The 27953-nt window shown below is 41.9% G+C and overlaps 3 protein-coding genes across 10 annotated transcripts in view; 1 reads left to right on the forward strand and 2 right to left on the reverse strand.

Annotated features, from left to right (window-relative positions):
• LOC147256451 (forkhead box protein J3-like) overlaps positions 1 to 1256 on the reverse strand; it is a 64590-nt gene extending 63334 nt beyond the window's left edge. For 3 of the 4 annotated variants that reach the window (XM_086214438.1, XM_086214440.1, XM_086214437.1), the window contains exon 1: positions 935 to 1256. The gene's annotated coding sequence lies outside the window, so the exon portion shown is untranslated. The remainder of the gene's footprint in view (positions 1 to 934) is intronic. The other variant, XM_086214439.1, reaches the window with a different exon arrangement.
• A 3750-nt stretch (positions 1257 to 5006) lies between these two features.
• rimkla (ribosomal modification protein rimK like family member A) lies at positions 5007 to 20742 on the forward strand. 2 transcript variants are annotated; one of them, XM_086214441.1, is made up of 5 exons: positions 5007 to 5872; positions 11657 to 11887; positions 13498 to 13584; positions 14812 to 15015; positions 16374 to 20742. In XM_086214441.1, exons 1-5 carry the CDS (start codon positions 5710 to 5712, stop codon positions 16883 to 16885), a joined length of 1197 nt encoding a protein of 398 aa, XP_086070567.1. In that variant the 5' UTR covers positions 5007 to 5709; the 3' UTR covers positions 16886 to 20742. The 2 variants fall into 2 exon arrangements, with proteins under 2 accessions (XP_086070567.1, XP_086070568.1); XM_086214442.1 differs by lacking the exon at positions 5007 to 5872 and adding an exon at positions 11435 to 11508.
• On the reverse strand, positions 14786 to 27953 carry zmynd12 (zinc finger, MYND-type containing 12). Of its 4 annotated transcripts, none has more exons than XM_086214445.1 (9): positions 27651 to 27952; positions 25599 to 25728; positions 24920 to 24971; positions 24478 to 24647; positions 24207 to 24329; positions 24029 to 24116; positions 22421 to 22569; positions 20977 to 21128; positions 14786 to 15011 (listed from the first exon to the last, which is right to left on the reverse strand). In XM_086214445.1, the coding sequence occupies exons 1-8, from the start codon at positions 27785 to 27787 to the stop codon at positions 21006 to 21008; spliced, it is 972 nt and encodes a 323-aa protein (XP_086070571.1). In that variant the 5' UTR covers positions 27788 to 27952; the 3' UTR covers positions 14786 to 15011; positions 20977 to 21005. The 4 variants fall into 4 exon arrangements, with proteins under 4 accessions (XP_086070571.1, XP_086070569.1, XP_086070570.1 ...); XM_086214443.1 differs by having other exon boundaries at positions 24800 to 24971; positions 27651 to 27947; XM_086214444.1 differs by having other exon boundaries at positions 22421 to 22566; positions 24800 to 24971; positions 27651 to 27944.

Here is a 27953-nt window from a genome sequence, read left to right on the forward strand (position 1 = left end):
AGCTGAGCATAAACGCATCATCGACAGCATATAAGAGTGACCTGCGTGCCCCCGACAACAGTTGAGACGAGTTTAAGTCGACGCCTAAACTCGACTCATCGTTCAACATGTCAGCCAAGTTAATTAGAACCCTTTGTCTCATCATATCTGCAGCTAAAACCGAGCACGTTGTGTTCGCTTACGAGTTAACGTTCATTTCTGGCATCAGGACGGTTGGCTTGGTGGTTCTGACACTGAATCCGCTCTAAATATAAACCAGCTGAAATACAAACGATTCTTTAACAACAACCACAGATATCAAAATGATTTATAGTAATGGGAACTCTGTTTAGACGAACTGTGCCATGAAAGGATGCAACACACGCGAATTACTTAGAATATACACCAAGAAATACACAGGCTACATTTAGAAATACACGAACATCACCGGTGTGTTAATAAAAGCTTGGCATGGATTCATACACCTGTACACTGACCTGTGCAAACCTTATGAATTCCTTTAAATGCAAAGTCACCTGACGTATTCGCCCTTAAACTTTTATTGCAAGTTGAAAACTTTTTTTTTTAAAAAGGAAAAAAAGAAAGAAAGAGAAAAGGATGCCTGGTAGTGGAGGTAGTTGCCCCTGACCTGAACACACCACCGTGCTTTGACTCTTGTCAGATTACCAGCTTCCACCCTTCAAACGTGTCTTCAATCCTGCGGTTCTTATCAGACGGCTGCTGCTTCGCCGTCTCAACGCGATTATTGCTAACTTAAAGAAGTTTGCGGAGATTTTGGGGGGGATGAGGACAAATGCAGGTTTATGCATGAACACTGTGACAGGAACTTGTCATCGCCTGCGATTTAGAACAAACACTGGCTTCACTTCTTCTCCAGCAAACGATTATTTGTCACAGCTGCCATTTAAAAAAAAAATCTGCACACAGTACTCACCGTTTGAAGTGAGCACAATCCGGCGTTATATATAAATATATATAGATATACAGATATATCTATATTTTTTTTTTTTTGCACACCGGTTTAGGAGGTCCAGACGCCTGTCCTGCACTTGAAAACGTCCCCCGAAGACAAAAGCTCCAGCGGTGTCCTGCCGTGGACACCTGAGCGCCACGCACGGTGCTCCGCAGGCGTCAAACTGACCGCTGCTCCGGTCACTCGACTGACATGACGGGCGGACTCGGCCCGCTACTGGCGTTTGCGCTCTGCAACACGAAGATCCACACCGGCTCACTGTGTGCTCCGCTCCGCTGCTGAATCACCGGAACTACTTCCAGCGCCAGCCGGAGCACGTTGAAGATGAATCCATGCACCACAATAGGAAACATTAAATCACATCCATTCAACTAGTTCCCACATTCAACATTCATGAGAATAGTCAAGGAAACACGGCCTATAGTAACAATGAGCTAAAGGCACACTGTAATAATAATAATAATAATAATAATAATAATAATAATAATAATAATACAAGTGTTCAAAACTCATGTTTTGCAGCTATATGAACATGTATATTGTGATATAGTTCCTCAGCTGAATGCCTGAAATTTGCTGAATAACCCTGATGTGATGGCACGGGGCTCCTGCCTGTTTGCATTGCAGGAGCTGAGGATTTCCTGACAGTTTGCACTGATTTCTTTAGCTTTAACTCAATTGCTTACAGTTTCAAGGAGGTGCATGTAGAGGAGATCTGTGCCGAGCCACTGCTGCTGCTGGCGCTAGAAAACCAGGACGTGAACACGGGTTGGTTTTGTTTGCTACTCATGCAACCACGACATGCATATTAACTGTTGTTTATCATATAGCACATTTAATGTTGTGTAAATTCATGTTGCGTTTTTTTTTTTCAAGTGTCGCATCTAAATATGCATGCACAGTTCCCACAAGGTTCCTCGCTGGGAATTACAAGACACAAAGCATGTTTATTTCTCATTTCTGATCATCAAAAGTACAGTCAGGTCTTTTGGGGGCTGCATGGCTCAAGAGGTACTGTGACTGTCTGGTAACAGAAGGGTCGCTGATCTGATCCCAGTTTCTCCAAAGACTGTGTCTGAGCAAGATAGTGAACCCCCTCATTGCTCCTGCTGATTAGATTGACACCACCATCAGTGTGTGTGTGTGTGTGTGTGTGTGTGTGTGTGTGTAATGTACTTTGAATGCCATAAAGGTTGTAAAGTGCTATATAAATACATTCCATTTGCCATTAGAGATGAGACAGCGGTGTCACTGTGAACATCAGCTTAATCTATCACAGCACATTCACGTTTGTCAGTTAACTGACAGTAGAGTTGAGTGGAGATAAGCGCGTGGCAGCCGGGAGAGACAAGATGACAGTCACATGATTGTAGAGTTAGCAAACGGCTAACTCCACCTTAAGCTCTCAGTTTGCTGGTGAGTCGTGTGAAACACTAAAAACAACCAGGCAGGTGAAGATGAATGTGTGGAAGGTGCTACGTTGAACAAACTTGCTGCACCATATAAAACAATGGCTCTTTGATGCTGGTGTGAGAGGCAAATGAAGACAGGCGGGTATTTCAATTAGTAGCGATTGCTGTCATTTAATCTTTGTCACTTGTTTGTTAGAGCTTCACTGTGCAAAGTGATGGATGTGGAGAGGGAGTCAAATGTTTGTGCTCATCTTAAATCTGACAAGTGCCTATATGAAGAGATTTCCACAACTAACTTTGAAGCTAACAGCCAACGTACACACCCGCAGGTTGAAGCGTTCAATGCTCATAAACAGCATCAAAAATGACCCTGCTGATTCAAAATCCTGTTTCAACTTCCCCCGGTTGAAAACGTCAAACTTGATTGACAGAATATGATGCATAATGTGGATTAAGTAGAAGGGAGCACATGTAAATTAACAAATCTACTATTTTGGGGGGTTGTAAAAACCACAAAGTAACTACTGGAAATAAAATTTCTTCCTCCACATTGCTGCTTTTATACTGCATCAGACTTAGAAGCAACTCAGTGCTGCACTCGTCTGGAAGGTGGAGGTCCCTGCAATGACCATTCACTGAGAGCTGCATAACGACCTGTTCATAAATGATCATGCTGGGCTAGAAAAAAAACAACAACAACAAACACTGAGAATTATGGCTGAACATTGTTAAGATGATAAACAATGAACTTACACATTTGAACAAACCTGTTAAATAGTTATTGCTTTTTGTTTTTTTAATTGTTCATCCAATTTGCCATGAATTTATTTTGGATGTTTCAAAAAAAAGATAATGAAGAAAGAGAGAGCAAGAGAAAGAGAGAGAGAGAAAGAGAGATTGAGAGGAGAGAGAGAGAGAGAGAGAGAGAGAGAGAGAGAGAGAGAGAGAGAGAGATTTAGCCCACCCTCCAAAAGGCTTGGTTTGGTCAGATTTAAATAGATATTCAAATTAAAATAATTATAATAAGCCTTAAAATGAGAATATAAAATATCCAAAATAAATTATGTAAATCTCTGTGACATTATGATTTAAAAAAATACTCTTTTAACTTCTTCAGATTCCCAATAATATTTTTTTACATAAATAAATATAATTGATCAAGCAGCAGAGTGACAGTTTGGTGTACCTGAAGTGAGGGGGGAAAAAAAGGTCAAATTAGAGCCAGAGTCAGTGGAAAGCAAAAGCCATTTAAACTGTAAAATATTTGCTTACCTGCAGCTTGGGGCCATTAAGTTTGAGTTTTAAGGGGAAAGAGTTCAGGCACCCCTGACCTACAAAATATGGGCTAATCCAACACAATTGCTGTAATACGTATATTCACCACAAGAGGCCACTCTAGCCTAAAGTAGAATATTACCGCCTCAGTGAAGGGATAAACTGCGGTGTTGGTTCATCTGTGGTACTCCTGCGTTAAGTTATTTATGTATCCTGCACTGGGGGAGTTTCCTTCCAAACATCGGCAGATTTATCAACAGAAGAAAAAAAAAAACAAATTAGCCATAATAATGTCTCTTCTATAAACTGTGTACAATCACTTTAACAATCCTGTTGGGACCTTAAAGTGTCTTTCGCCGGGGTACATGAAAAACGTACACTATAATAGGATTACTTTAATTAATCCTCGCAGGGACTATACAGGGGATTAAAGACATTTCGCAATGAAACTTAAAGGGCTTATATTTCGGTTGTGGACATGGTGCGGCTGAAGATTGTGTGTCCGGGGTCAACAGACCGACGTTTATGAGGAGGAATGTGTCTGTTTCGGCGCCTTGTTCCGTCCTGGACGGTGATTGGGTAGCACGATTGTCTTCACCTCGTTTGACCCTGCTGAACTTCCGTAGCTCAGGCGACTCCCCAACCCCCACTTTGCACCCCCCCCCCCCAACACACACACACACACACCAACAATAAAATAGAGACGGAAAGACAGACAAAAAACAGAAAAAAAGAAAACGGCCATAAAACTTTGTGACCTGAAGGTAGTGAGACAAACCACGGCAAACTGGGGTTTACAAGCGAACCCGTGCGGGGTTAAAATTAAAATGTCACGTAACTGAAACACAATCCACTCTGCCGCTGTCCTGGTGGGTAAATCAAACGCACTGTGGTGTTTTGTTTTGTTGTTTTATTTGAAGGGTAAACGTGTACAACGATTGGAAGAAATAAAAACTGCGGAGAAGAAAAGATGGGTGTCGTCTGCCTCGCCTCTTTTCATTTCCTGCCACTTCGGCACGGAGACAGCACAGTTGATGCTAGCCAAACTCTCCCCGCACCGTCTGGTCTGAACCGGTTCGGAAAGTGCGCGGTCTCATGCGCACTGCAGACTCCATGCACTGATTTCACTCTGCACGCCGCGCGCCCTCATCATTGCCCAGTCCCGTTATTCCGTTTAGAACCCCCCCCCCTCCTTACTCCTCCTCTTCCTTCAACTCATTGGCTGAAGAGTCGGCGTCCCGCCCATATTTTCCGCGTGCTGTTTGGGTGAAGATTAAGTTAACGGTCCGTGATTGGTCCATTTTTTATTTTTGGGGTACGGCCGTAAACTGTTGTGCACCTGCCCTTGAGGGGGGAGGAGGAAGAGGAGGAGGAAAAGAGGAGTTGTAAACGCGGCGTGTGCGAGCCCGAGCTACAAAAAAAAAAAAAATCCAGCGTGCACTTTTCAGCACCGATACTTCGTGGATAGCAGCCAACAGAGCACGGGGGCTCGACGGTTTACGTTAACGTTTGTTGACGGTGAGAAACAGACGCATTCGCTGCAACGACATAGGACACCTGCGTTTACCGGGGGGGGTGGGGGGGGGACTTTGGTGGCGGCGGCATCAGCAAGTGGAAGGAACAACAACGCACCCCCGGTTGAGCTTTGTCTGTCCCGGCGGGCGCTGCCGCTCAGAGCTGCTGCTTCTGTGACAGGACAAGTTTCTGAGGGCAGAGATAGCGGTGTTTTTAAGCCTCGCTTGTGTCAAATTTGCGCAGCCTGGGCACAACTAACTCCGCCCCGGGGGGGGACTAACTTAAATGGCTGCAAATGAAGGGAAACAAAGGTGATAAAGAAGATTATTCATCCTACAGCGGTTGAGCCGTGGTCCAGCTTTTAGCCACATCCCAGGCTGCTCACCGCCGTGGTCTCCATTGTGTGAGCATCTCTGCTATTCTCCACTGCTGCCCGACCCCCGGATCCCGCGCTGCCACCATACCTGCCGCTACAACCGCTTTCAGTTGGATATTTTTTTTTTTTTTTTGGTTGGCTCTTCGAATCATCCAACAATGTGCTCTCGGGTATGGTTCGTGACCGACCGGCGTATCAGTCAAGAGTACCCCCAAGTTCAGATCCTCCGGGCACTGAAGGAGCGCTGCGCCGAAGAGGATGTTGAATTCCGCTCCTGTCTCATGGACCAAATCGTGCTCACCATCAGCGAGGGACAACTGGGCAAGTATCGCTCCCTGAACGGTCTCTAATCTGCGTGTGTCGATGCTTCAGTGTGGCTCGGATTGTTTAGCACTAACGGCGCCCTGGGCGTTCTACGATGCTAATAGCTAGCAGGCATTGTGTTCGTGGGGGGTGGGGGGCTGCACTGTGTGAGGAGAGGGCTAGCCCGGTCAGCCTGCTAGCAAGGAAACCAAGTGTAAGCAAATCCGTGACCGCCTAACCCACTTTCCTCATAGACTGCCTCTAGACTGAGGGGGGCGAGGATGCTTGGTTCTATTCCAAGATCACTTTTTTTTTTTTAGTTTTTACAAATCAACTTGGGGCTGATGTAATTTTACTGCACGTCGCCTCTTGAAATCCCTGCTATTGATTCTCCTCTTGGAGTCAAGGAAAATGTGAGGAAACACGGTTGTTTTCCTCTGCGAATCGCTGGAAGGAGAAAAACACATCGTGTTTTTCATAGGTGTCACAAGTAGAGATGGAATTTGTCCTTTATAGTTTAGAAAGCAAAAAATAAAAAGGTTCCAGCGTAGTTACATTTCTTTTGATGATCCATCGAGATAGAATGGAAATGCTTATTGCTTCTTCTTCAGTTTAGCATTTCCTCTTCATTCATTTAAAAAAAAAAAGAGTACATAAATTAATATTTCAGCTGTACATGATATAACATATAGTACAATACGTCCAGCTGGATCATGAAAACACTTACTCTAAAAAAATGAACAAAGAAACTGTAGGAGTAAAACACATACAAGTGTATGTGCCAAGGCTTTGACAGCCGATCCAGGTGTCTGTCCGTTTGAAATGATCCATGACATTAGACGTTGACACCACATCAACTCTTGCACACTGCACAATATAAAATGTAAGAATGTGCTTGTGTTGAGGGACCGAGATGATGTAAATATGTACAAGTAGTCTTGGCTGCATTAAAGTACTTTAAGTATGAAGTGACTGCATTGGTGGGCGGAACAGAACACAGCTGTGTTCTTCAGCTTCTACTTTTTGTCGTCTGTGTATGTTACATTTCTGTTCAGTGACAAACAGATCTGTGGTATCTGATTGCTAGGAACTGACAACATGTTCGCGTGCTGACACTTTATAGGGTGATGGTAACAGTAGGAAGGCTTGACAAACAATCACACGTGGAATTCATCGGGGCGGTGTGAAGTGAGGTAGTTTCACCAGATGAGAGGTGCGTTGGTCTCAATTAACACATAAGCGGCGTAGGCTGTTACTGGCAGAGACTGGATTTAGAAAAAAAAAGAGTGATATTACGGCAGCCTTTGGTTCTGTACACCTCAGTCAAATGTGGAATTTATGTGAATATACTTCTCATTTAACTTACTTAAAAGTGTAAACTTTGCTTCATACTTCTCCTCAAAGAATAGGCTAATCTTATCTGTGAGATGCTAAAAAGGGATGCCCCAGAATAGAGAGCGTATTGACATCACCCATAGGAAGGCAGACGATGTCTAGACCTGTAGACTGGGAGGATTCCTCTAACTGGAGCAGGACAGCGATTGAGACCTGTAATCCATGCTGGTCTACATAAACTTCCTGAGTCTTAGCTTCACACCACAGATTAACAAACAGCAGACGGATCGGTAAAATTTAAGGAAGTGCATTCTTTGTCCTGAGGATTATATTGACCAGGCAGACCTCACATTACATGCAGCTTGACCTTCCTCCAGATGACAAATTACCCACGCTGCACTGTATTTATGTTCAAAATACAGAAACACATTTAGATGGAAGGTACCTGTTAAATTCCAAGCAAGAATTAGCAGCTTGACAGTGGCGTCAAGCCACTAATCTCTACTGTGCATATCCTCATGTGGGCTCGCACATGCTCTAGCACAAGCAGTCAGTCCACCACATTATAAATCCAGTCCAGAATTTTAGATACACCTCAGGAACTTCCTCTACATTCACTCACTTGGACAATGAATAAGAGCAATACATAGTTGCTGTTGCTGTTGTTTAAAAAAAAGAAAAACAGGACAGGCAGCATTTGTTACAGAAATCAGTGTTGCTATTCTGGCCACTGGATACTGAGGTGAGTAGTCACGGTTCACCTGTAACTGAAGTGCCACCTTTTGAATTGCAGAAGCTGTTTTTGAAAAGAAAGTCTGGATGATGTAATGGCAAAAATTATGTAACAAAAAAAAAAAATGACATTTCAAATAAGAAAACCTGTGCGAATCCAATGTAAAACATGATAATAAGATGCTAGTTCCTAGTTTCAACAATTTGTTCTTGTTACTTTGTCAAACTGAACTACTAAAGGTTTACATATTATTTGTTTTTTTGGGGGGGGGAGGGGGTAAGTTAGAATGCAATCACAGCCCTAAAACTGATAACACCTTTACAGCTTCACGGTTTCTCAAGTTAGGCTGAGGTTCAGGTTTAACACTGAAGCTAATGGGTTCAGCGTGTCCACGAGAAGGGACGCAAATACACTCACTCATTCAAACACAAACACACACACACACACACAATTGTGTTTGGGTGACTAATGATCGTCCCTCACAAAGAGACAAACCCAGCATTCAGCAAAGCTAGAGGCATTTCACGTCCCGTGATTTGTGCAGAGGGACATTTAAAGAGAGGAGCAGATATAAAACTGATGCTGAATTCAACACCCATATGGCATCAAGTCAGGCTGGAACATTACCATCAACACAAATAAATAAAGGTTAGTGAGGCTTTAATGCCAGCAACCATGATGAGTACTAAGAGCAGGGTCCAACATAAATGTTTGAAGTTACTGGCCAAGGTGGCTGCTGGATGAAAAATCTTCAGTCCAGACATTTTTTTTTTTTAGCAGCTAAGATAATAAATTGCCTTTTATTGTGTCGCCTATACATTGGCTTCAGTACTTTGTTGAGCTAACAAGTTTTTAAGCTAAATATAAACTTCTACAGCCAACGGCATCTACAGTCCTAAAAAGTTCTTCATCTCCGTGCTGTGTGTTAAAAAGAACAAACGAGTCATTTGTCAAATGACAAATGTGAATGGAGCCAAAATACCCTTTGCAGTAGCGAATTAATTTGGAGCAGAAGTCTGCACTGTAGTTACTTGGGCTGCAGCTACCCATTATTTTAATCACTGATTAATCTTTTATTTATTTCTGAGATTAATTGGTTAGTCCATGAAATGTCGAGAAAATTTGAAAAATGCTTATCCTAATTTCCCGGCCGTAACACGCGTTCAAAGCAGCAGATGTAAGGGGAGTGAACTCTTGTAGTTAACTGATTTGGTTACACAGACTAACCTGTATAACTAGCCATTCCGGCAACCACATTGGTAGAAAAACAACCAAAGCCTTTGAATTTGACAGTGAGATTGATGTGTGTTTTTGCCAGTGACACCACAGTGGCTCCATTTAAACAAAATTAAACCTCAATAACTCTGAGGAGACTTGCAATTACATATTTTAGGTCAATGCATTCATTTCTTGTTTATAAAATAACAGTGCTAAATACAGTCTGGGTTAACCCAGAGGTACCGGCTGAGAGTGTCAAATCCTAATTGGGACATTTGGTCAAAGGAGACTGCACATTTGTATTGCGGCACCAAGAGTTGGTCTGTCCTACAGAAATTAAAATCTCCATCAGTTTGCAGTATTCAAATCATGTTTGTAGGCCTGCGGTACAGTATGTGATTTTTCTGTCTGTTACAGACGACAAATATGCAACTGGACCGTGAAGGCATTTTTTTTAACCAAATCAGGCCACAAGAAACTGTAGAAAACTTGCTGGCCCATCTGGCTAATTTAGTCTGTATTCAGGACCCAACAGCCAAACATTGGCACAACATTTGTCTGCAACTCCTGCTTTGTGACGTTGCAAGCAACGGTATGCACAGAATGCTTGTTATGCGTGTTAGCTTTGTCAAGCAGATTGAAAATGTGACACCCATATACAGTCCTGTGAGCCATGAAAACATTATGGGCTTTCATAAGGGAGGGGGAAAAAATCCTGTGAACACAAAACCACATTTCCTTCATTGTTTAATTACATGTTGGACAATTATCAAAGGTTATTGCTGTAGTCACATGACAAGGAGTGCTAGGCTGCTCATAAACATTTGCACAAATGAATGAATAGGCCTGATTCATTTGGCTGCCAGGATGGTCTCTGTTTGGTTCCCCTGGAGATGAAGACAAGAAGAGTAAAAAGTGAATAGTGTCTGTCAGAAAGCAGGATAGCACATCCTCGCACACTTCCCACTGTAACACCACTCGCCCAGCTCGCAGTGGCTGTACAATCAGAGCAGTGTGTGAAAGTGATGAATAGGACCAGAGAGATTCTCCATTTCTCTGCCTCTGTACTGAGATTGTGAGGAGGAGGAGGAGGAGGAGGAGGAGAAAAAGGGGTGGCGGTCTTTTCATGGCTGCATACTCTTCCCTTTTCTCTTATTTCCTCATCTCTCCCTCTTCTTGTAAGGCTACAAGACATCCCTGACCTTTCCTGCCTGCTTCCTTTCTCTTGTTCCTCTCTCTGTTTGCAGATTGACCCTGAAGTATCACCATACAAATAGGTTTTACCATCACATATTTGTTCCCCCGATGAGTTGTTTGGTCATATCGCCCTCTCAGACTGTTTCCTCTTCTTATCCAGAGTGAAAAAGCAACAAGTGACAAGTAGAATTCAGCCAAGTCTTTTGAATTTGCAAACATCACGCCAATATTCTTTTGTTTCATCTTGTGCAGAGATTTATTGTTGCTGACTGATTCTATCCATGGCTTCTGGGTGTTGAAATTAGCCTTTTGGAATAAAAGGTTGGCTTGTCATCCCTGTAGGGAGTGTCTCCTATTTGCCATGGCTTATGCATGCTGAGCTGAATTGAAATGTCTGATCAGTGGCTTATTCACATGTGTTCACTCAGCCTTTTGTGTTTATATAGCTTACATTTGCATAATACAGTTGGTGTCAGGCTTGAAAACCAACGCCATTTTGACTCATAATTAGGGTAAAGCCTCCAGTATTTCAGACAATAATCACTGAATTACAGTGATTTTGATTTGAGAGGCAATCAGAGCTCTTTATTGTTTTAATGTACTGTGCTTGGCTTTGCCAGATCTGTGTTCATGTGTGGTTTGTATTTAAGATGCATCCTTGCTCTGTACTGTAGAGACAAAGTAAGGAAAAGTGTCACTTTCTCTGCAAGGATCTACAGTAATTCTGCAGCTCTCTCTTAAAAAAATAGATATGTGTTTGGCCCAGCTTGCAGCAAGTCTGGCAGCAAAGCAGGAGAGTGAATAGATAAGGGTAACGTAAATAATCTTATCATCAGCCGTGGCCGGTGCCAAATTCACGGCTTAATACCACCAGCCTTGGAACTGGCTCGCTCTTTCTAAGCCTTTAACCCCGCCAACTCCCAGTCAGAGCTGTGTGGTGACAACTAGAGCAATGTCCACATCCCGTCTCCATCAGAAAATTCAACTTTTCCACCAGCAGTTATTCCTAAACTCACCAGCCACATGCAAAATGTTTCCAGCTACTGTAAATATGACATTTAGGATGTAATGAGAGTTATAAACAGTGGCTCCTAACTTTAACGTGGCAAAGGGAGAGGCCAAGCCAGATGTTGGCTGATGTCTCTGCCTCCATGAGTGCCAGACTAGATGAGTAAGTTCTCCGTCTAATAACTCAGAATTGGGCTGGAAGCTTTTGAGAGTTTTTATATGTACATGTTTTTGCTTTTCTTGTATAAATACACAATAAAGGATTTCATCTGATCTGTCATTGTCCCTTTCCCCACCACATCACTGTACAGGTCTGCGAGTGGAGCAGGAACTGGTGACATCTTACCCTCAGGTGGTGGTGGTGCGGGTGCCCACACCCTGGGTACAGTCAGATAGTGACATCACTGTGCTGCGTCACCTGGAGAAGATGGGCTGTCGGCTGATCAACCGGCCTCAGGCCATACTCAACTGTGTCAACAAGTTCTGGACCTTTCAGGAGCTAGCAGGCCACGGGGTGCCTCTTCCTGACACCTTCTCCTACGGTAAAACAACACTTGATTTATCTTCACTTTGTCGAGCTGTTGCAGCTGTATGTTTCCTCACTACTACAGTCAGCAAGTCAGCTGAATGTGCATCCGACCAGCTCTATTGATTTGTGCTCCCTATAGGACTCTTGGGGCTGTTTCCAGACTGCACAACTTCGACCACACAAACAAAGTCTTACTCACAAATCCACAAACAAGAATAGAAGTGTCCATTATCTCACCCACTGAAAAAATTATGGGACCCACAGCCTGCTTAAAAATGTAAATGAAATAGTACATCAGTTTCTTTATGAATTATAAAAACACATCTGGTTTGGTCAGGATCTAAGTGTTTAAGTAAAATTACTGAAGGTTAAGGGAAACAATCATAGAGTGTGCATCATCTACAGTCGACCAGGACTGGTGTGAAGTGTGAGTTCTTAACATTTCTAACCACGTGTGTCTGTGTAGCTGACAGATGGTACCACTGCAGTTGTTGCATTTATAACAACAGAGAAGAATTCTAATGTAAACACAGTGGAAGTGTTACAGCTAGCCACTAAACAGCTGCTCCTCATCATAGTTTTTATAAAACCACTGGTTTCACTCCACTATGTTGTTAAAGGCAGGGCATGTGGGGACATAGCCACCGAAACACAACCAGTACTTCTCTTTCTACTGTTGTGGTTCCTTGATGGTTAATCTTATAAGGTAAAATGAAGGCTGACAACCAGGGCCACATATTTCTCTCTCTCCCCCCCTTTTTTAGACAATGCTGTTGTGTTTGTGAGAGCAGAAAAATAAGGATACAGAGGGAGAGGAGGGGGATGTTTGGCCTACATTCCATTTGTCTCTCTGCACAGTAGGCCAGGCGATGCATGCAGAGCAGCTACAGAGCTTATGTAACAACCCCCCCCCCATGCCCCACCCCATGCCCCCTCATGATTTTTCAAAATAAAATATGCTGTTGCCTCCCGCTTCTCCTCTGCAGCCGATTACGTGGTTAGACCCGTATTGGTGTCCATTCTCTATCCCTCACCGCTGCCTCGGTTCTTCCCTCTCTGGCTGAAAGCACATGTGAATCAGTGTATCTGGAAAAAGCCATGTGACAGGGTAGTTCGCATCTGTTCCCTTGACTGAATGCCAGCTAAGATCCGCGCGGCATACAAAGCCAGGGAGAAAAGTGCAGCTGGAGCGATATTATCATGATTATTATTATATAATTATGAACAATATTTTTGTATTCAATATTCTTCACACATTTTCCTTTGCCCTGTGAGCCAAAGCAGATGAAGATGCAGCGCATCTGTTGCTACAAACTGTTGTGAATCAATGCCAGATATGATCAGCTGCTTCACATTAATGCACCCTTCAGTGGCTCTTCCCTTCATATCTCCTGAAGGTAGCAGTAAAATAAGTCGAGGCACAGGACAACACCCCCACAGCCTCGCCGTTTAGAGTCACTTCTGTTACCATAGAGACAGGCTACATTCCCTCCCCCACCCCCTGCCCATTCAGCAGTGATATGTGAACTATGCTACCAAATCAACCAAGCCTCTTACATCTCTGTGTGGTTGCATGTTTGTGTGTGCCTGTGCTGTGTGTCTGCGTGCATGGGTGCTTCCTAGGAGGGCACGATAACTTCCTTAAGATGATTGACGAGGCAGAGCCCTTGGGCTACCCGGTGGTGGTGAAGAATGCACGTGGCCACAGAGGTAAGATGAATGGTGTACATTCTACTGTAACCTGTTCTCTGGCCACTCCGCAGGCCCCTAATGGCATTTCAGTCCACCTTTTTATGAAATTCATTGTCAGAGTGTTAAAGGCCTTCAGTCCGGCGACAAACACAGAAGCATAGACTTATTTTACTATTACTGCTAGGCTAATCGTTTTTGTTCCCATTTTACACACTGATGCAAGTTTATTTTCCCTTCCAGAAAGCTTGCAGGGGGAAATTTAAAGCCTCAGCTCTGTAGAGTTCAGCCCCATGTCTGCCGACCCATTATCCCATTCCTATTCATAGTTATCGACACTTGACTGGTTCTGCCATTGTGTAAAGGGATAACAATGGGCTCTGGCTGGTCCAGGCTGCCATCCTCCTGCATTATTAGGGAAAGCAGCCGTTGGTCAACCACTAACTTGACCCGTTTAAGAAGGTCAACATCAGCAGGGTTGCTTTCCTCCCTCTGTGGTTGACCTTTGACACTGGCTTGTCTGTCTTCCTTCTCGTGAGCAAATATAAAGGCCTGAATAAATATAAAGGTCTGCCTCACAAACTCTAAGAGTCTTTGTTATTAGTATGTCCACTCTAGATTCAGGTATTCCCTGGTCAGTGGTTGGGAGAGGGAATATTATTCACAACATGTTTAGGTTCACGTTGTCTGTATTAGTACCATCAGTCAGTCGCAGCAGTGATTCTGCTTCGCTTGTTTTGTTTCGGCTGGTGAAATGTTACATCATGTCTGTCACTGTCCATCTCCACATCTAAATGATGCTACCAAGGGACTGTCCCTTGTCATCTTGTTTGGGTTGTCACTTGTACGCAGTGTGCACATACACTAATCACATGATTTTCCCTGGTGCTGGTACGAGGTTCAGAGGGCTTGACAAGAAGACAACAGAGCAGAACAGTGCTAATTAAAACAGGCTTCTTCTTGCCTCGGTGAGAAGCCATTCCTCGCCCCTCAAGAGAAGCGTCCTCTGTCCTGTCTATTATTATGAGGAACGGGAACTGTCATGAGACTTGGTCAGCAGAAGCAGCTACTTGTCAGCAAAACACTGAGGAAGTTATCTAATCTCAATTATTGTCTTTCGCAAATGCCCCAGCCTGCATGCATTTTTTTTCTATATTAATTACAGTATGATTCAATCAGACTTTCCTACAATAGTAATAAATTTTTTTTAAAAATACATTTATTTAAATCTTGTGTCTTTTCTCTCAGGCAAGGCTGTCTTCTTGGCACGGGACAAACACCACCTGACAGACCTGTGCCACTTGATCCGCCATGATACCCCCTACTTGTTCCAGGAGTACATCAAGGAGTCACATGGCCGTGATGTGCGGGTGGTCTTGGTGGGAGGTCGCGTCATTGGCTCGATGCTACGCTGCTCCACTGATGGACGTATGCAGAGCAACTGCTCCCTAGGTAGGCAGAGATAACACAGGATAATTTCACTTCTAACTTCCATGACAGCTTGTGGCCACAAGCTTTCAAACCTTTTCATATTCTTGACCCCCAAGGTGACTCAATAAGCCACAAACCCCCCTTTGCTCTATAAGGACCCCATAAATCTAGATATGTAGATATTTGATTTGGTGTTTTATTTCCTTCCAGAGGCCTTTCACAAGCATTTAAAAAATCGGATCTATTGTCACTATTTATTTTTGCTTATCACTTTATCGCTGGCAAATATTCTTGTTTTTTGTTCAAAAACAAGGAGGTGGAAATTCTCATGTAAGAAAGACATAACCTACAAATCAGTAAGGACTGAGCTAATTTTTTTTTTTTTATTACAAGAAATGTAGTCCATGAAATGATCTATTTAGTATTTAGAGGTCAGATCAGAGATACTGTGTTTTAGAGGCTTCTGAATGCAGCAGGATGCTAAACAGGAAATTAAACTATTCCTCATTTTGCTGAGGACCACTAGAAGACCTAGATGGACTCTCGGCAGTCCCTGTTCTGCTTTATGCCTTCAAGACTAGTCTTTTTGTAATGTGTACTGTTGTTTTGCAGTCAAATGAGATCTACCTCGAGCTGAGCAAGTGCTCTTTCTCAGTTTTTCCGAGCCAAGTGGTTGAATGGCTCCCCTGTTCCACAGAACTAGTATTTCAAATTTTTTTACACAGAAAAAAAAAAGATAAAATGCATTACAAGAACTACAGCCAGTGTTGTATTTTGTTCGGCAAGTACTTAAGATCTGAGTGTTTACTGACTGCTCTAATCATTCCTATGAGGGCAGTAATTAACAGTCATTGCATCTTTCCAAATTTTTGATCAAATGGAATGCTCCATCTGTTCCATAACCTGGTGTTTTATAAACTGTGCCAAATCAACAAGCTTTGCTCTGAGTCTGCCCTAGAGACAGAGCAACTCATCCTCAGCTGATGAGACTGATTTTCAATGTCAGAGCGTGAGCAGTTTTGTTCTAGTTGAGGCTGGAATCCAGGGTGACATATTTAGGACATCCGTCATCAGAATATTTTGCATTTATGTAACAGACTGTGTTGACACTTGCTCTGACTGCAGGCAAATCAGATGTGCTATTTGATTTGATGAAATTAAATATTAATGAAAACATGTTGATGTGTAAGATGCGTTTTAAGTCATCTGTATGTATTTATATATGATTTATCTTGATTCGTTGATTCATAAATTAATAATTCTGAAAAATGTGAGTGAAAATTAAGTTTTCTTTATGCTCAATCTCAGATGTTTGTGTGAGGTAACCGCAGGATGTGGCGTGCATTGACTTGCTATCTCTTCATTTCTTGGATCGGTAGGAGGTGTCGGCATGATGTGCCCACTGAGCGAGCAGGGCAGGCAGCTGGCCACAGAGGTGTCAAATATCCTCGGCATGGATGTGTGTGGCATTGACCTCCTGCAGCTCAACGATGGCTCATTTGTGGTCTGTGAGGCCAACGCCAATGTGGGCTTTATTGCGTTCGACCAGGCCTGCGGGATGGATGTTGCAGGCATCGTTGCCGACTACGCCCTATCAATGCTTCCCAACCGCCTCACCCGCAAGATGTCTTTGCTGTCTGTTGTGTCAAGCACCAGCGAGACCAGCAGCGAGCCTGAGGTATGCCCCGTGCCCACCGGCGGTGGTTCGCTGCCTGAGGCCGTCTGCAACATGAGCGTAGGCTCCACTTCCAGTGAGAGCGACCCAGAGCTGGCCGAGCCCTCCCAGCCCTCACCCCACCAAGCCTCAGCCCCTGACCTCTCTGACCTCCCCGATCCAGCCTACAACTTCAACACCATTCTGGCCAATGAGATCAAGTTATTGACTGAGTGAGATTTGGGCGGTCTCATGCACATGCAAACACCACGCACGCACGTACACGCACACACACACACACACACACACACACACACACGTATGCATGGCAACATACATTCCTTTTAAAAATGCATATCAATCCAAAAACATAAGACGGTGAATCCAAAACAAGAGCAGAGACACAACCACAGAAAAACAATCACCAAAACATAAGCCTTCTCATGCTAAATCCCTCCAAAACAACAACAACAACAAAACAGGCTGCTCCCCTGACTCTCCTCTATTTGCACCTCTACTCCCTACGACCCAAGCTTAGTTTACACTGCAACATGGTGGTGAGAGTGGGATACAGTCCATTGGATAACTTACCTCTCTTTGGTTCTATTTTGCTAAATACTGAGGATGGAAGTTGACAGCGCTGGCCATAATATGATAACATTTAAAGGAGAATTTATGTCGTCATAAAAAGAGGTTCCCTCTGAGACTTTAGTCAGATTTGGTGAATTGGAGGTGAAATGAAGTGGTTTTTTTTTGTTTAAGTGGTTAGCTCCTTGGGAGAGGAATACAACTCAGGCTTGGCACATCTTACTGTCAGTTCCAATGTAGCAACGCTGTGTTCCTGTCAAGGACACAGAGCAGGATGAAGATCATCCTGTTGTAACTGGACATGAAGGAAATTAATGTCAAATTCACTGCCATTCATAATTTATATGAACTAAAATGAGAGATGAATTTAACTCCTGTCAATACTAAGTATCCCACTGACTATGTCGTATTTTATAAATCCAGCCTAAAACAGAATGTATACATTGTTTTTGTTTTTTTTAGCAGGTTAACAGCTATCCGAATTAAAATCCATGAGCTCAGTTTTCACCGATTGTTAAACTGTTGCATTTAGAGCATAAAAGCTGTATCGGTAAGATTGAACTTCCATGCAAGCATTAGTTACTTCGATTACTTATCTGTCGTAGCAGAGAATCATCTTGAGTTAACATTGTGTTCTTTAATCAATTCTCCCATTCACTGTTAATGAAGCAGGCTGATGGTGGCAAAACTACAAATTACAAGGTTGGAAACACAAATGGTGGTTCTGTGTAAACATTACAATTGGACCTTTAACATTGAGGGCCTTTGCTCAATTTTTCATTTTACATTCCTCCATAGCATCTTTGATTAGCCTTACCAGCAGCAGTGTGCTGCTTTTTTAAAGTTCATTCAATGTCTAGCACTTTATGATGAACAGATGCATTTTTTTCCTCGCTCAGATGACATATTTAGGACACGAGACAGAGTATGAAAACTGCGTCTACACCCGCAAGCAAAATATACCTCAGAACAGTGACTTCTCACTGCCATAGGATGACGTGTATATCCAAACCTACAGTACATATCAGCCAGGATCCTTGTGGTTTTACAATATACCAGCTGTTCCTTCCCTCTGTGTCTGGGAGCTGAAAAGGTAGTCATGTATTATTTTTTTAAGATTTTTTTTTTTTTTATATTTAGATAGTGAACTAGCTTCAGTGCTAATAACTAGCATTTAACTAATGAAACTGGAATGGCTGAAATTTCTGCCGACATTCAAAGCTATTGTGGATAAACTTGTACAGACCTGCGATGTAGACAGGTTGAACCTTAAATCTGGTGCTAACATTTCTGGTTAGATACAATTTCTCAGTCATATGATTTGAAGATTTAACTTTTACTGTTTGTTTTCACCTTCCTAACTCAAAAAATATGTTAGCATAATGTACAAATACAAAATGGAAACTATATTTTTGCAGTTTTTTTAATAGAATGTTACTTTCCTTAGAAAAGCAATGAAAACAAATCCAGGGATTTCAGTGGCCAAGAGCTTAGCGCTCACGGTTTTTGGTTCTTGATTTACCTCCTGTACGCCTTCTGAAATAACCATCAGCAAAGAAGTTTCATTTGCAATCATTTATAGCTCTGATCAAAAGCACAAATGTAAATCCTAAATTGTTCCACTTAGCAACATCCGTGTTTTAGGGCTTGTAACCCTTGTTGATGTTTTTTGATTTGTTTTGTCGAGTTGAACACAACTCAGGGAAGCAGCCTGGATCTCACCCCCCCAACCTCTAAAGGCAAGACATATCCATCCAAGTCACAGACATGTCAAAAACATGACACATACCGCCATACAGCCAGACAAAAAGATACACAAGCAACAATGGAAAAAAGGTTGTAAAATACAGTATAAGATGTGGTGTAAACCATGGGTAACATGCACTTTTTTTCCTTGCTTGTTTTATATTGTTCCTTGTTTTCTTCCTAATTTATGGTATTTTTAAAGAGAAAAAAAGTGGTTTGTGTGCACTAATATTGTCCCAATAATGTGAGACCGCTGTGGAGCTTGATTTTATTTTCCTTCTTTGTGGGCAGAATTTACTAACTGGATTCTTAAAGAGCTTGAGGGTGCAAAAAATAAATGCACCAGACAACAAGGAAGGTAGCTTTAATTTTGAAGAAGTCTGCTGTCAAGTGATCACAGTGGCTCCACTGAGAGAATAACACCATGTACACTACTGTGATGTTGTCTGTTACGAATACTGAAACTATCTGATGAGCTGTGAACACCCCCCCCCCCCCCCCGTTAGACAGCAATGCCTGCAACATCCCCCTCCTGACATGCAATGGCCGTTGAGTGCCATCATCATCCTCAACACGTCACACATCCCAATATAAACACATGTATGGGTGAGCTATCTCCAGTTGTTGTTGTCCCTTATTTCATTTTTTTTTAAGTCTGTGTCCTTGTATTAAAGTCTGTGTCATTCCACATTGTTGACATGAATATAACAAACATCCCATATCCTCTCAAGACAATTAAAAGCCAGCCATGCAAGTCTGAAATGCTAATTTCTCACCATATTGTTTTAAAGCCGGTGAATACAGCAACATCATATGCAGCATATCTGACCATTGAAGGGTCATTTCCAAATGTGCCCTAACACATTTCCAAATGCCTTTTCATTTGGTTTCCTTTCAGAAGCATTAATTTGGAAAAGATGAGAGTCATTGGAGCAAAGGTCCCAGGTCAGGTGGGATTTTACCTGCTTAGTGGAAAGTGCATGGATTAGTGGTCATGACACAAATCAAGGCTGTTACGGGAAATATATCATGAAATGGTCTAAAAAGTGTTGGTGGGTGCTTGACCAGCCTGGAACAAACATGTAAGGACCTCTGGACTGGTCACTGTGTACAACACCACAGTAAGGTTACTATTTAATTCCAAACTACTGCTGCTAATGTATATTTGGCGCAAAAAATTAAAAAGGGAATATGAGGAAATCAAGTGTTTCCGTGTTTTACTGCCTCTCAACACATAAAAATGGATCTGAATGCCAAAAACAAACATTTTATAGAGTAATTTCAGTAATAATGTTAGCGATGAGATGATTTTAAGAGTGATTCTTTGTTTTGATATAAGGAATAAATGTGTCTGAATTGTATATAATTTGTAGGATTTCACAGCAATCATCTTATTCATTTTATGGCATAGTGAACTGTAAAGGTTCGCTTAAAGGTTCACAATATACTTAGAATTGGAGGAGGGAAGTACAGCGTTTCTGCTTCGATGAAATGATGCAGCTTTGTTGATGTATAGGCGATAGATATCTTGAAATATATCTGCATATGATAAATTAAGGCGGTTCGAGCTTCTGGACTGCTACACCGGTACGAGTTGTGCAACGTGTATAAAAGCTTTTAGCAAATGCCCTCATCCTTACTCTGTTAATTGTTCTGACAGTGTTACAAAATGGATCCCAAAATCATGTAATTCACAAATGTGCAAAATGATGTAAATATATCCCTCTTTTTTCAGATTAAAATAAAGATGAGTCATTCAAACCAACGGAAATGTGTCCCTTTGCTGCTCTAAATCCTTCACTTAGCCATTGTGTGTTCAAAGTGATCCTCATGTTTTCCATTATCTGCACATAAGACACTAATTCACAACATCTGGATAAAGCATCAAACGCATCACAAGCTCTGGGGTCATCAATACTTTGTTACAAAATTCATGTTGCCTCACATTGAGAATCCTCGTGGGGCTACAAAGTGTCCTGGACCCGATCACTAACCTGAGTGACGGGTAAGGCCTGTGCTGTGTCTAGGCAGTATCAGGATGTGCGTCTGCCTGCAGCAGCTGTAGCAGGTCCTGGATGGGCTCAGTCAGGTCATGGTTTGGTATCAGTTGGCTGGCCTGTAGAGCTGTGCTGCCAAATCCCAGAGCCTGGCACACAAACACAAGCGGAAACAAACACAGCAGCTGCAGCTGTTAAACTCTCAGGGGAGAGTAAAGCTGATTTATATAATATCACTTCAAATTGGAATGCGACCCGGCGAGCTTAACATATCCACTTTACCCTTCAGTCAACCTGGTCTGAGTTTTTACACTCCTATCCCAGCAAGCACACTGGGATGGAAGCAAGCAACATGGGATTCTCGGAGGTTTGCCAAGGCATTGATGCACATGTCTACAGTGACTTACAGCTGGGGTTATGCACCGCATATGTGTTTTACATATATACATTTTATATACAGGACTCATCACATTCTGTACCAAATTTTTCTTCTGACCTTATTTAAAATTACTTTGTGTACTTTTGTACTGTTGTGTGTCTTTATAATAATGGGTTCTTGCACTGCAAACCATAAATGGAGCCATAACGTGGGCAAAACTGGGGCAGCTCGAACCAAAACTGCTATCAATCACTACAACATGAAAACAGAATAAGTGATCATTACAACGCTATGCCTAGTTATTTGTTTTAGATATTATAAGGAGTGGGCGACAGTTTGACTGAATGGGATATGGTAACACACACACATGAACACACACACACAAACGCATCCTTGGCAAGAAGCAGAAGTGTCTATAAGAAGTTCTGGGAAAACTAGCCGACTGTATACTCTGGGGGTAACTTTGTTTACTTGTCTTATTTCAGCTCTGCCAGTAGTTTCTGGAGCTTGGGTGTAGCTGTTTGTAAATGTACGAGTATTAAAATAACCAGCCTCAACATCCTTTCAGATACAGACAAGTGTAAAACAATCAAAAACATTTGGTGGAATGTGGTTATTGTGTGATTTGCGTAGTGTTTAGTGTTGTATAGACTCTTAGCCAGATTATCAAAGCTACGCAAGCTTAGCTTTAAGATCCCATCCAGACCGACTGACCTTAAGACACAAATGAGGTTTCATCTTTCATCGGTCTAGTGATTATATGAGTGAATTCAGTGAAACACTGCTGACTGTCATTTGTATGACACGCTACTCTCTATCACTTGATTCCACATGTAAAACAATGTGCTTGCACACACAAAATAGCCTCCAGACCTAAAACAAGAGACCAAGTGGACGTCAGCGTGTCAAGACAACTCCCACTAAATCCCACTTCATCTTTACAGCTTTACCAATTAGAGATAATCCCATACTGAGACTGCACAACGGAGGAGGTGCACAGGAGGTACAGGAAATGTGTCACTATGTCAGTGTAACACTGGGCAACCTTGTTAGGTGACTCACCTTGATTGAGTCTCCTGCCAGGAACCACAACATGGCCAGGCAGTGGGCCACCAGCGCAATCTGAGCTGAGTCTTGCTTAGAGTTGTTCTGCACGAACTCCAAAATGGTTCTAAGCATGTCGTCCACTTCAACGTGCTGAGGTTTATCTGCTTAAAAGACGAGTACTTATACTTTCAACATATGTAAGAGACAAGTACTTCAGTATATGTATGGTCTGAATACAGTATGTGCTGCTAGAGGTTTGAGGTGACTGACACAAAATGTAGGTCCGTCTGTATCTCTTGCACAGTTTGCGTAAGCATCAGTCTGCACAGCACACATTTTCCCCCAATAATACAACAGGAAGAAAGCTTTGTTTTTCTAGAACAGAGAATAATAAACACAAACATATGAAGACCTCTTCTTTTAGAATTGGCAGCCCCCCTATTCTGTATTTTAATTATTTTCTTGAGATTCCTTCTGTTTGAGACTCGGCTTGTTTGATGTAATATATAATTTTTTTTTTTTATTAACTGTAAGGCTCCTTAAAACACCAAATCTGTTTTACTTGTGTGTTTTAAGTTGGTGATATTTTTGGTTAGTTCGGTTAGTCACTTGACAGAGGGAAAAATGGCTTTTGGGCAATGTTATGTCAGTATGATGTGTACTGTGTACTGTGTTGTAGTTGATGAGGATTCGGTCTTCTGTCTGCTTTTTTCCTCTTTATTTGCATATTTGCTGTCTCTATCTTTCTCTTATGATTTGTTAAATAAAGTGGCAATAATGAATTCTAAAAAGTGCACACTGCATTACAATTTTTGCTTATAGAATTTATATACAGTAAATAAGAAGTGGGGTAAACTGCATTGGTGCTAACAGGCTTAGCATCATATGTAGGGCAGCAGCTGCGATAGAGGGTAGTTGCGAGGACAGTGCATGGCAAAGATGTGTCAGCAGTGGTCTTCCTGTAAGCGTGCTAGCATAAATCTGGGCTTTAGCTTTCCGGTTCCACGACAAGACAGCTCAGCTAAATTTAGCACTGTTGACCTTCTTTTTTCAGTGATACGTCAATGGAGCTCTCTTTTGTTTATCGAGTGGAGGAAGTGATGTCATTTTTCTGATTCTGCACTGTGTTTGAACTGTACAGTAGAACTGGAATGATCAACAAAAGCTATGAGCAAGTCATGATGTGATAACTGGATTGTTGATTTTTACTATTTTGGCAAGAAATCTTACAGGTACTTCACAAAGACATTTATATTTCACAATTTATAATTATATCAACAAATAATCATTGAATTATCATATTTACAGTTCTAATCTGTTTTATTATTACCTTATTTTACAATGATTATTAAAAATTATATTATAAATTATCTATTCATTATTTGTGCTTTATATCAATTTCATTTCTAGCTTTTTTTATTTATTTTTTGCCACTCATATTTTAATCACCAATTTCCTTATTTAACTGATTTTCTCATCTTTGATTTTGCAGTGTCTAATAGTCTCCAGAGCTATAATGATATATTTATCTTACTTAAATATCTTCTGTTATATCAACTGCTTGTAAAGTACCTTCAATTCAAATTCATTCATTATCAGTTATATCTTTGTATCTCAACGCACCAATGAAGGGCTCCAGCGACATGTTGGGATTTCTCTCCTTGTTGGTCTTGATAAGATCGGTCAGATAGGAGTGCCATGTATGTGCCACCTGAAATTTTTAAAGGAATAACAAAACAATAAACCCTACAAAAGTTGATGTGTTTAAATTGGCGACAAGAATAAAACTGTTCCATTTCACCTCTGAGTACAAGGAACAAGCGATAGTCATCTTTCCCTGTTTAGCGAACACACCGGCCATGAGAAAGTAACCACTGCAGGTGATGGTGCTGTTTACACCGTACTCCTCACTGGCAAAATATATCTGAGATGAGATCAGATAAATTGATCAGCCATGCTTACATGTACAAAGAACATGGATATGTGTGCATCTAGACAAGGACTATAGGACAACTTATGGAATGACAAATGTACATCACACGATAGCATTTGTATAGAATTATGACACAGACGTCATTTGCAAAGTGAAGCAGAGCAGCTTCAAGATCTCCAGTTGCTATGTGGAGGCGGCCCAGGCTCCTGTGCAGCCGGTGGTGGACTGCAGGACCACATTCTGGGCTCTTCAACACCGCCCACTCTGCCTGGGAAAGGAGCTCTCCTACCAGGGATAGGTTTCCCATACCTGGAGATACAAAGACACACACACACACACACACACACACACACACACACACACACACACACACACACACACACACACACACACACACACAAATACAGTAAATAGAGGAAGGAGAGATAATGAAATTAATTTGGAAATAACTTCTTCCACACCCATGTTGGCATCAGCCAGCAAAAGGTAGGCAGGGACCAATTGGACTTTACTGGGTCCATGCGCATCTATGGACCAGTGCAGGCAGGACTGGGCAGCAGGCAGAGCCTCCTGATACTTGCCCTCAGACAGCTTGCTCTGAGCCACTGACCTGCAGATCTCTATCAGCTCCACCTGTGCAGGGGACAAACACAACACACACACATACACATACACACACACACACACACACAGAAAATTGACTCAGTTTCAGGGACTGTCCCTCAAGCTCAAAAGCGCAAACCGCCGTCCTTTTGACCAAACAACAACCACAATTCAGAAATCCAGTTAATCCTGTTTTTTTTGTCCAATAACAGATCTAAAGATCGATCATGATGACACTTGTTCTGCAAACATCATGAGACCAAACAGAGAACCTTAAATTAACCAAGAACAGATTTAAGATTCTTGTCTATTTTTACTGTTTGAATAATAATTTTTCCAGTACTGTTCCCTAAATGGCCACAAAGGACAGGAATTTATACAAAATCTTGGTGATCTTTCCCTATTTTTTGGTAGGAATTACACCATTTCCGATTCAGGTCTGGGTGGAGATTAATATGTGCCAGGGTATTACTTTGTAACTGTATAAAAGTTAAGATAAAGCTATATTTGTAAGGAGTGTTTTAAGTTATGAACCACATTAGGCAACCCTCCCTTTCTGAGACACTTTGATCAGACAGTTTGGGGTTTGAAATTTGAGTATGGCTTATGGTTAGAATTAGGTTTAGGTTACCAGACATCATCTGAATACATTATCACCTTTTTCAGTTGAATTTCAATCTGACCAGCCCGATGGAGACTAAAGACTGATGCGGTGCGAATGGGAACAAGCAACTGACAGATCCTCTCATGGATCCCAGTCCAGTCAGCCTGCTGGTGTTCTTCATCACTGCAGAAGTTAAAACACACAGATGAGAAGGACTGCATCTTAAGGTCATGTTGTAGTAGCAGATTGATCAAAACTCAGAACCCCCCCCCCCCACACACACACACACGCACACGCACACGCACACGCACACACTTCCTTAGTTCCTCTGAGCCCCTGAAGATTTTGGTGGAAGATGCTTTTTTTTTTCTTGATAACAACTCTTCCCTCTGGGATTAGGTTCAAGAAACCAGCTACCAGAAAACAATCTGTCCTGCTTGCTATCATCTCAACAGCTGAGCACCAAGACATTAAGTATCTTGGTTGTTTGTACTTGTTAACATTGAAATTGCCAGAATGATTGGGTAATGTGTACATTGGTCCTGACAAAGAACTGCTTTTGTTCATCAGTCAGTTTGAATTCTACAAACTTTTTCAAATCAAAGCCTCCAGCTCATTTAGAATATATCATCTGGGTGCACAGAGGCCACATTAAATTGTATGCTATTACATAACTGGTCTGTAATTTTGTTCATCTGGCGCTCCTCATCTGCATACGAAACTGTCTTGGTTTCCCTCACATTTTTTTCCACTGAGGAGCGTGTGTGTTTGTGTCTTTGGACTTGTGACAGAACAGGCAAGCAGGCAATGATCTTGCCACGTCACATCAACAGTAGCACTGACACAATCTGTGTGCAGAGGTGAACAAAATACTGAACGTCTGCAGTTGCCTTGAACTACTTAAGTGAACGTATTCAGTTCTAATATTTACTTGAGTCAAAGTTTTCACCTCTCACATCTACTAAGATGCAAAATATACATCTGCAATTTGCGTATAATAAAGGAAAAGCTATTTTGGATGATAATTTACAGTGATGTAGTGCTGAAAGATGAAAATGGTAATGTAGTTATATACTGTATTACCTCATATTATCATTTTTTCAATTTTGTAAATTACCTTCTTTTTTATCACATGACAAAAAGAATCATTTCAAATACATGAGTTTAAATGATGTGACGCAGTGATGGTCCTCTATTTTTATGTAATTCAATAATAAATAGTAACCATACCACTGAATAATCACGTAGAGTACTGACTCGTTCAGTTTTTCTTATCTACTCAACGTCTTCTAAGGATGCAGAGCCACAGAAGCTTTTTGTGTGTGTGCATACAATCTGAAAACACTGGACTCCACAGCCAGCATAGTGTCAACTGTGCAGGAGTCAGCCAGCAGTAGTCAGGTAATATGTTACAGATCATTAAGCCCCCAATAAACCGTTTCATCCATAACAATGTAACAGCTTTACACTCTTAATTCCAGCCATAAAAATATTATGGTGCAGACAATGACCAGAGGCTGACTTAACTCTTGTGGATCCAGTTGTTGTTCCCTTCATCTAAGACAAAGCTGAAGCCTTTTCAGCTAATTCAACAAATGATGTGTATAGTAAAGTGAAAAGGACAAAAACTCTGTAAGCTCTCTTTCAGAGTCTGGCTTTAGTGGCTTATCCCATTACACTTTATAAATCCCTACAGGGAAGGGTGTCACCACATGCTCCTGTGCTTGCTCCATGCTGGGCCAAAGAGGGCACAGCCAACCATCTTATGATCTGGGAGTCAGCGTTGATATACACCTTTGCTTCACACACACACAAAGATTACAATTTTGCTTAGCCGAAAAATACTTCCAGTTTGAGTTATAGGAGCCAGCCACATGAGCTAAACTGATCACTGCACGGTGGTTAATTTCATTTCCAGCTGTTCTCTCCCTCCTGACGACGCAGTCACATGAATGTCGACGTGCTTTATTTACCTCGACAACATGGCGGGTGCTGCCACCTAGCGTCCCCGCCTCTTAATAATCACACAAAATAAACACCACACACATAAATACAAAGAATTACAAATGTTTCACTGTAAACGGCTAGGATATTTTGTTTCTTACCAGTAAAAGGTGACCCGGCACTTTGAGCACTGTAAGTATGCACGTCCTTGACAAAGTTCACAAAACTTTTCTGTTCCTTTAGGTAACGCCAGGGGAATTATGGCAGTTGCTCCTAAATTTTTAGTTTTTGCTTCCATGTATGCGTATAAATTTCACTGAGGAGGAAAAAACGCGCCACCGTTGTTACTTTTTCAACATGTAATTAGCTGCTGACGCTAACGCCACTGTTAGTTTACGGTCGCTATGGAAACGAGGTCTGTTATTTCCTTCTCTGTTGGTAAAGGGCTTCCCAAGCGTTTTGAT

This window comes from Aulostomus chinensis, chromosome 9 (genome assembly GCF_037954235.1).
Source record: "Aulostomus chinensis isolate RoL2024-O1b breed Wild chromosome 9, RoL_Achi_v1.0, whole genome shotgun sequence".
Lineage (NCBI taxonomy): Eukaryota > Metazoa > Chordata > Actinopteri > Syngnathiformes > Aulostomidae > Aulostomus > Aulostomus chinensis.

What these genes read in the sequence shown, in the direction of transcription:
- rimkla (XM_086214441.1), top strand. Translation starts at nt 5,710, where the DNA reads ATGTGCTCTCGGGTATGGTTCGTGACCGACCGGCGTATCAGTCAAGAG. An exon ending in GAATGCACGTGGCCACAGAG is followed by an intron (nt 13,585 to 14,811) that starts GTAAGATGAATG and finishes CTTTTCTCTCAG; the next exon opens with GCAAGGCTGTCTTCTTGGCA. An exon ending in GCAGAGCAACTGCTCCCTAG is followed by an intron (nt 15,016 to 16,373) that starts GTAGGCAGAGAT and finishes TTGGATCGGTAG; the next exon opens with GAGGTGTCGGCATGATGTGC.
- zmynd12 (XM_086214443.1), bottom strand. Translation starts at nt 27,787, where the DNA reads ATGGAAGCAAAAACTAAAAATTTAGGAGCAACTGCCATAATTCCCCTG. An exon ending in GTCGCTGGAGCCCTTCATTG is followed by an intron (nt 22,570 to 24,028) that starts GTGCGTTGAGAT and finishes TCGTCTTTTAAG; the next exon opens with CAGATAAACCTCAGCACGTT. An exon ending in TGGCAGGAGACTCAATCAAG is followed by an intron (nt 21,129 to 22,420) that starts GTGAGTCACCTA and finishes TTTGTGTGCCAG; the next exon opens with GCTCTGGGATTTGGCAGCAC.